The sequence below is a fragment of the Drosophila ficusphila genome, unplaced genomic scaffold, assembly GCF_018152265.1.
Source record: "Drosophila ficusphila isolate 14025-0441.05 unplaced genomic scaffold, ASM1815226v1 contig_791, whole genome shotgun sequence".
In the NCBI taxonomy this organism is placed as follows: domain Eukaryota; kingdom Metazoa; phylum Arthropoda; class Insecta; order Diptera; family Drosophilidae; genus Drosophila; species Drosophila ficusphila.
Window position 1 is genome coordinate 3,396,687 of NW_025064737.1, and position 6,747 is coordinate 3,403,433.

A 6,747-nucleotide genomic window follows, 5' to 3' on the forward strand; every position below is an offset into this window, starting at 1 on the left:
TGTTGTGATATGAACTAATTTATAAAACCAAGCAAAAGACAAGCGAAGCCCATTTTATTTGCTTGACCCAGACAACACCGAAAACTCAAAAAATCAATTCAAACCTTTGATATCAATAAGGAGTAGAAGTTGAAATTATGAACGAAATTCCAATTTTGCGGAGCACAAAAATGTTTAAAATTAGCCCTCAGCTAAAGACAATTTCAAGCGATTCCAAAAAAAAGCAAAATTACTTAAACACACAGCGAGTTGTATGCGTCAATAAAAATAACTTCAAATAAATGAAATGTTTGTTTTAGTTACTTAGTTAAAATTATAATAATTGTACATTTCATTCCATAGTTTCCATTTTAGTCGGCATGACGATCCACAGATCCTGGAGCTTGTACCCCTCTCGTATTTGCTCCATGGCGAAGCCCAGCTCCTTGCAGTAAACTGGATCCCGTTCCCCCTGGCTCGACGCACTGGAAACCTTTCCCAGACATCCTTCGGCGAGGTAGCTGTTCAGCTTGGTGTTGATCTCACGCTCCTGGCGCTCGTCGAGCTCCTCAAAGTTGTCCACCTTGAACTGGGCGGCCTGGGCTGCTTCCTCGGCGGCCTCTGCCAATCGCTGCCGGGCATCCTTGGCGTTGTACTGGATACCGAAGTTCGGCTGTTCGCCGTAGATGGTGTGCAGCGAGCAGAGCTCCTTGAACAGCTCGTTGAGGCGCTCGGCCGGATCGATGCGAAAGCCGAGCACATAGCCCCCTCCCGTCTCTGCGGTTTGGATTACCAAGGCCGGTCCGTATTTGGATTCTCGAATGCGAAGCTGCAATCAAAAGATGCATATTTACTTAAATAAACCTCCTTACCCAGCAGAGCGCATTATAATATGTACATTTATTTTGCATTAATTGTTATTTTTAAATATCGATCCCACAACTTAGGATTTGTTTTAAGTCAAGGATACAAGAAATAGAACTACATCAGGGGCGGACGCAGAAAAAATTTTGGGGGGGTCCGATCGAAAAATTTTTGTTGTTTGGGGGTCCGATCAAAAATTTTTACGTTTGGGGGGGTCCGATCAAAAAATTTGTTCCTTTGGGGGGGGGCCGACCAAAAAAAATTTTAGTTTTTATGGTTGAAAAGTCGTGTGCTGTAAGGAAATTTGAAAAAGTCTGAGATTTTGGGGGGTCCGGACCCCCGGACACCCCCCTGCGTCCGCCCCTGAACTACATACTTTAAGTAATATGTTAATATGTAATTGTTCAAGATTTAACGCATTGACTTATGTACAGTAGACAAAACAATAGTTAATTAAGAATTATTAACTAATTTATATATATTTATATATGTAATATATATAATTACGATTTTATCTTCGACATAGCAGATTTGCAAATTTAATAAAATATAAATATTTAATTAGGAGAAACCTTTGCTGTTTACAAATGATGACTTTAAACGTATTTTAATATAAATATATTTATAATTACCAATTCTTTTGAATAAGCTTTTCCAAAAAGTCAATATTTATAGATTCAATAAATTCGAACTCACGCTTTCAATTTGCAGGTAGGGCAAGCTGATGTTGAAGGTTTCGTTGGCGTCTGCAAACCACACCAGCCGGATGTTGGACACGACGAAGCTGCCCAGGTTGCCCTGGTCACTGGACAAATTCCAAACGCCCTGCACCTGGCTGTAGACCTGCTCATCCGGAAGGATGACCAGTTGCCCCGATTGCACGATGGCTCCGCGTAGCTTCAGGTCGCGGTAGAGGTAGGTTCGTTGATATAAGCTAAAAAAAACACAAGTACAATCAATGTATCTTCTCGGATTGGCTTTCTGCGAATTCCCCTCACTGATAGACATCAAAAACGCTGGCAAAGATGGGCTGATCCCGGCGGGAAGTTTCCCCGGAGACGTCGGTGAAAAGGAACTCAAAGCGTGAGCTCTCGTTGCCAATCGCCAGGATGTAGATGGCCTGACTGGCTATCCTGGCCTTGGAGTGCATGTGCACTATGCGAGTGCTGGTGTTGCCAATCCGGGCATACCCGATAGCTAACGAGGAGGAAGCACGTTCATCCAACAGAAGAAACCTTTTACAGCAAGCACTTACACAGGTTGTACTTCTTGTGGACCAGCGAGTGCCAAATTATCCGCAGGTTGGTGACCATCAGGCGACCGGTGTCCCCCGGGTTTCCCTTGCTGTCCTCGATGTGGTAGATGTAATCGAGCACCCGTTCTCCGCTGCGCAAGTGTTTGTGCCTGCAAAGAAAGGGTAAACAGCCAGTGGAACCCGCTGGGTGCTGTTGCAACTAAAGTCACTTACAAGTGCGGCACATCGAACTTGACATCCTTGTCTTCCCAGAGCAACTGCAGCTGGGGCTGTTGGTTTCCCTCCATCGGCGCCAGAGACTTCAACATTCTCCCGCACTTCAAGTACCTCTTCTGTTGTGGGTTCCTAGACTACTCCTGAAAATTTATTGGTTGCCTAGCAACCCTTAGTCCTTAGCCTTAGGCAATAGCGCGGCTCTGGGAAAAGGAGCTCAGCCGATAGCGTCTTCAAACGGTGGAAAATAAAATTTTTAAAATATTTTTATGCCGTATTCCCGTTAAAATTAAAATAAGTTATTTTAAAGAATGTGTTAGAGCAAGGTGATTACCGCAGCAAAGCCACTTTAACTCTAATCTCCCTTCGTAGGCAATCGTAACACCTTGTCATATCGGCACACCTCTGTCTTTTATTCTGTAAGCTGTAAAACGGTAGTTTCAAATATAATTATATATATTAGTAAGCCTATTCTCATGAAGGTCGGAATATTGGAAACTACAAATAGGGTTCATATTGACGCGCTGACCTTGACCCTCACAAAGTTTTGATGCTACAGCCCTTGATTCGGAAAGAAGTGATAAAAAAAGTTTTTTTTTTTTTAACTGAAGTCGGGGGCGCTCCTGTTTGTATAACCCGCGATCTTGGAAACCATAAGAGCAAGAATATTTGGATTAAACATGCAGATTCCATTAAACTTGCCTAACAGAATAAAAAACTATTTCGAATTAGCCCGGCTAAGGTCACAATTAGTATTTAAGCTGATACTCCTGTTTTCTGTGTTTTAATAAAAAAAACATTCGTATTTTGTGGGTATTTTCGTACATACGTATGTATATTTGACTAAAGTATATAATTTTAAGATTAAAACTTATGTTTGCTTATCAAAGTACAAAAAAGTTTGGGCTGATGCATTTATGATCAGACTATTAGTCAGATTTCCCGCCTTCGTTTGAGAAGGAAATTGAGCTCTAGTTTATAAATAGATAGCAAAGCTGTTGGAAATGTTTCTGATTTTCTCTCATTATCGAGTTGATATTGCAAATCGTGGGTGAGAACACTAAAGCAGAAGGCACCTTCATCGAATACCAAAACGGCGGAACTGAACGAAACATGAAACATGTTTGTATTTACACTAGCTGGCCGGGGCGACTGGCTCACATGATGATCTGCGGTTCTGGCACACTGGCGGCGATGCTTTTATGGGGCAGGACTTGGCCACCATTCACATAGAGCTCATCTTTGACGATCACATCCTCGCCCAGGACCGTGATGCCCTCGATGCGCACCCAGCGACCCACGGTGGAACGCCAGCCGACGATGCACGAGTCCAGCCAGGAGTGGGAACGAACAATGGCCCCCTTAAGGATGGTCGAGCGCTTGATGCACACCCCGTCCTCGATGACCACGTCCGGTCCGATGGTCACATTGGGTCCGATGCGACAACCCTCGCCGATCTTTGCCGTGGGATCCACCAAGACGTTGCCCACCACTCCAGATCCAGTGTACAGCTTAGGCGACTGCTTTTGTCGCAACGAACTCAGATACAGGCACATGCCTAGAACGAAATTATAAATAAGGTTGTTAAGTTGTTTAAAGTATCCTTCAATAAAATATCTCTTAGGAAATGTTAAGAGAATAAGTTGAGAATCACGAACCATTCCCTCTATTATTGTGGTTCCCCTATCACCCGCTATCAGCCAAATGAGCTTCACTTCAGTTAAACAGAAATCGCTCTATCAAACATTTCGACTTAGTTCCAAGAACCTCGAAAATAGATAACGCAAAAAGCCGGGCCGGCAAAAGAGGCAGAGCACAATTAGAAGCGACATTTACGTTTGCCTTTCGACCGATAAGAGTAATTAGGCAATCAAGATTGGGCGAGAGTCATTCAGAGTGAGTCGTACCCGTTAAGAAGTCTTTGGGCTGGCCAATGTCCATCCAGAATCCAGTAAGATCCATGGCGTACAACTCCTGTTGCTGGGCCATCATCGGAAACACCTCCTTCTCAATCGACGTGGGCTTCACTTCGATCCGGTCAAGCACGGAGGGATTGAAAATGTAAATGCCGGCATTGATCTTGTTGCTCACGAACTCCTGCGGCTTCTCAATGAAGTTCTTGATGCATCCGTTTTCATCGTACAGCACAACGCCGTATTTGGACGGTTCCTCGACCTTCGTTACCACAATGGTTCCCTCCTTTCCGTGGTTACGGTGAAATTGCACTAGTTGCTTAAACGGGAAATCGCAAATGACGTCCGAGTTGAGTACGAAAAATGGCTCCGAACTGGCCGCTAGTATGGTTTTTGCTAGAGCCAAGGGGCCTGCGGTTCCCAGGGGTTCTGACTCATGCGAAAAGATCAGTTCCACGCCCAATTTGTCGGCCTCCACTTTCAGCTCCTTTTCCATTTGCTCAGCTCGATAGCTGACGGCCAAAATAACCTGTAATTGAAGATCAAAGACTTAATTGGCCAAACAGGCTTTAAAATATATACTTTACAAGAACTTTTTTCTTTTTAATTGAAATGATTGTTTTAGGACTATTCACACACCTGACGACATCCCGCATCCACAAGTGCCTCCAATTGGTGCAGCAGAATAGGCTTATTGGCGAACTCCACCAGCGGCTTGGGCGTGCTGAGGGTCAGGGGTCGTAGCCGCGTGCCGTAGCCCCCAACGAGTATCAGCGCCCTCGTCCCGTTACCCACAGTCGGATTGCCACACATATCTGCTCCGCTTCCGTTTTGTTCTTCTATCGCCCGTAAATCAAGCGACACGTCAGACCTCGCAGTTCTCGGTTCTCTAGACTTTCTCCGCGCACGGAAACCTCGATTCCCCGGACCAACAACTGCTGCAATCGACGAAGGCGAGTGAGTAACTCAGTAACTGTTATTTAGTTTATAATTTACTCACCTTGTTGCGTTATCGTTTTTGTTTGCTGTTGTTGTTTTTGTTTTTGGGCTTGTCGTTTTTGGTGATAAGAAGTTTGGTACCGCTGATTGGATGTCTGTTTATATCTCAATACTCCAATAGGAGTTTTATGAAGGTCTGAGTACGAGTTTTTTTAAATTAATAACTATTTATCTGAACACTCTACATGGAATTTGGGCTTTGTCACTTTTATTATTATTGTTTTTTGATGAAACGCGCCGATCAGAAAAGTAAATAAAAACCGAGCTGGCAAAGTAGTGACGACACTATCGAAAGCATTCGATGAATTCGGCGATAGAGGGCGATCTAATAGACGGCTTCCGCTGGCCCATTCTAAAATTTATTTCATACAAATTTTAAGTTAAATACATTTAAGCCGTCACAGAACAAGGCAAAATCAGCCTTTTACCCTATCAAAAGAAAACAAACCGAAAATTATTTATATGTGTTAATTTGCTTGATAAATCTTTTCTGATTTAAAGAAACAGTAAAAAGTGCATTATTTTATACAAATGGAACATTTTAGTAAAATATTTGAAGAATGTTTTGTAATGTCTTAAAGTAAAAATTAAAAATTATGGCGAACTTGAATTGCGAAGACTGACGCAAAAAAAATTTTGGGGAGGACCGATCGAAAATTTTTTTAGTTCGACTGGGGTTTTTGATCAAAATTCGAACTTGAATTGCAGAGACCAGGGCAGTGGTGTCATTTCCGCTTTATTCCCGTCAGATTTGGATATTTTTGAAGTGTGATTGCGGGAAAAATATGAAAACATTGGGCAGAACTAGTGTGACGGCCAAAAAAAATGTGCTTTTTGGGAATTTTTATTAAAAAAAACTACTTGATCAATTATTTCATCAAAAATTTCAACATTTTCAGAATATATTTATACATGTTTTAAGAATATACAGTGAAATTTAACAAAAAAAATTAAATATTTTTAAGTTAGAGCCAGGGGCGGACGCAGGGAAAAATTTGGGGAGGTCCGATCTAAAAATTTTTTAGTTCGGGGGAGGTTTGTTCGATCAAAATTTTATTATTTGGTTGAAAGACCGTTTGCTGTAAGGGGTTCATTGTGCAATATTTCATTTTTTTTTAGAATTATTTACACATTTAATTATTTTTCTTAAGACCCGTTATTTTCTTACTATAGTAATAATAGTATGGAAAAAAAATATATGAAATCTAACTTTAACGGTGTCCTTCGCAAATTCTGTACATAACGCAATCGGCACAGTACTTAAGTAGTGAGATGTGAGAAAACCCCATTACAGTTTTTAACACTATAATACTTGGAATAACAGGTTCATATAAAAATAGCCATAACTTTTTAAATTTTGCTTTAATTGCCTAATTATAGACAATAATGCCGATTTAAAAAGAAAAAATTTTAAAATGCATGTACATTTTTTTAAACTCCTCATAAGCTTAGCCGTTTAGAGTAAAGAGAATATCCTGAATATGTCAAGTGAAAACAAATCAAACTATTCGACCTTTTCGAAAA

The 6,747-nt window shown here is 41.5% G+C and overlaps 2 protein-coding genes across 3 annotated transcripts; both read right to left on the bottom strand.

The window, feature by feature from the left end:
* Nucleotides 1-110: 110 nt before the first annotated feature.
* LOC108091382 (Bardet-Biedl syndrome 5 protein homolog) lies at nucleotides 111-3,038 on the bottom strand. The gene is made up of 5 exons (XM_017190562.2): nucleotides 2,312-3,038; nucleotides 2,099-2,247; nucleotides 1,842-2,040; nucleotides 1,540-1,777; nucleotides 111-808 (listed from the first exon to the last, which is right to left on the bottom strand). The coding sequence occupies exons 1-5, from the start codon at nucleotides 2,404-2,406 to the stop codon at nucleotides 332-334; spliced, it is 1,158 nt and encodes a 385-aa protein (XP_017046051.1). The 5' UTR covers nucleotides 2,407-3,038; the 3' UTR covers nucleotides 111-331.
* Nucleotides 3,039-3,114: 76 nt separating this feature from the next.
* Nucleotides 3,115-5,501, bottom strand: LOC108091383 (mannose-1-phosphate guanyltransferase beta). 2 transcript variants are annotated; one of them, XM_017190564.2, is made up of 4 exons: nucleotides 5,225-5,501; nucleotides 4,864-5,159; nucleotides 4,219-4,753; nucleotides 3,115-3,869 (listed from the first exon to the last, which is right to left on the bottom strand). In XM_017190564.2, exons 2-4 carry the CDS (start codon nucleotides 5,035-5,037, stop codon nucleotides 3,469-3,471), a joined length of 1,110 nt encoding a protein of 369 aa, XP_017046053.1. In that variant the 5' UTR covers nucleotides 5,038-5,159; nucleotides 5,225-5,501; the 3' UTR covers nucleotides 3,115-3,468. The 2 variants fall into 2 exon arrangements, with proteins under 2 accessions (XP_017046053.1, XP_017046052.1); XM_017190563.2 differs by having other exon boundaries at nucleotides 4,864-5,162.
* Between the last annotated feature and the right edge of the window lie 1,246 nt (nucleotides 5,502-6,747).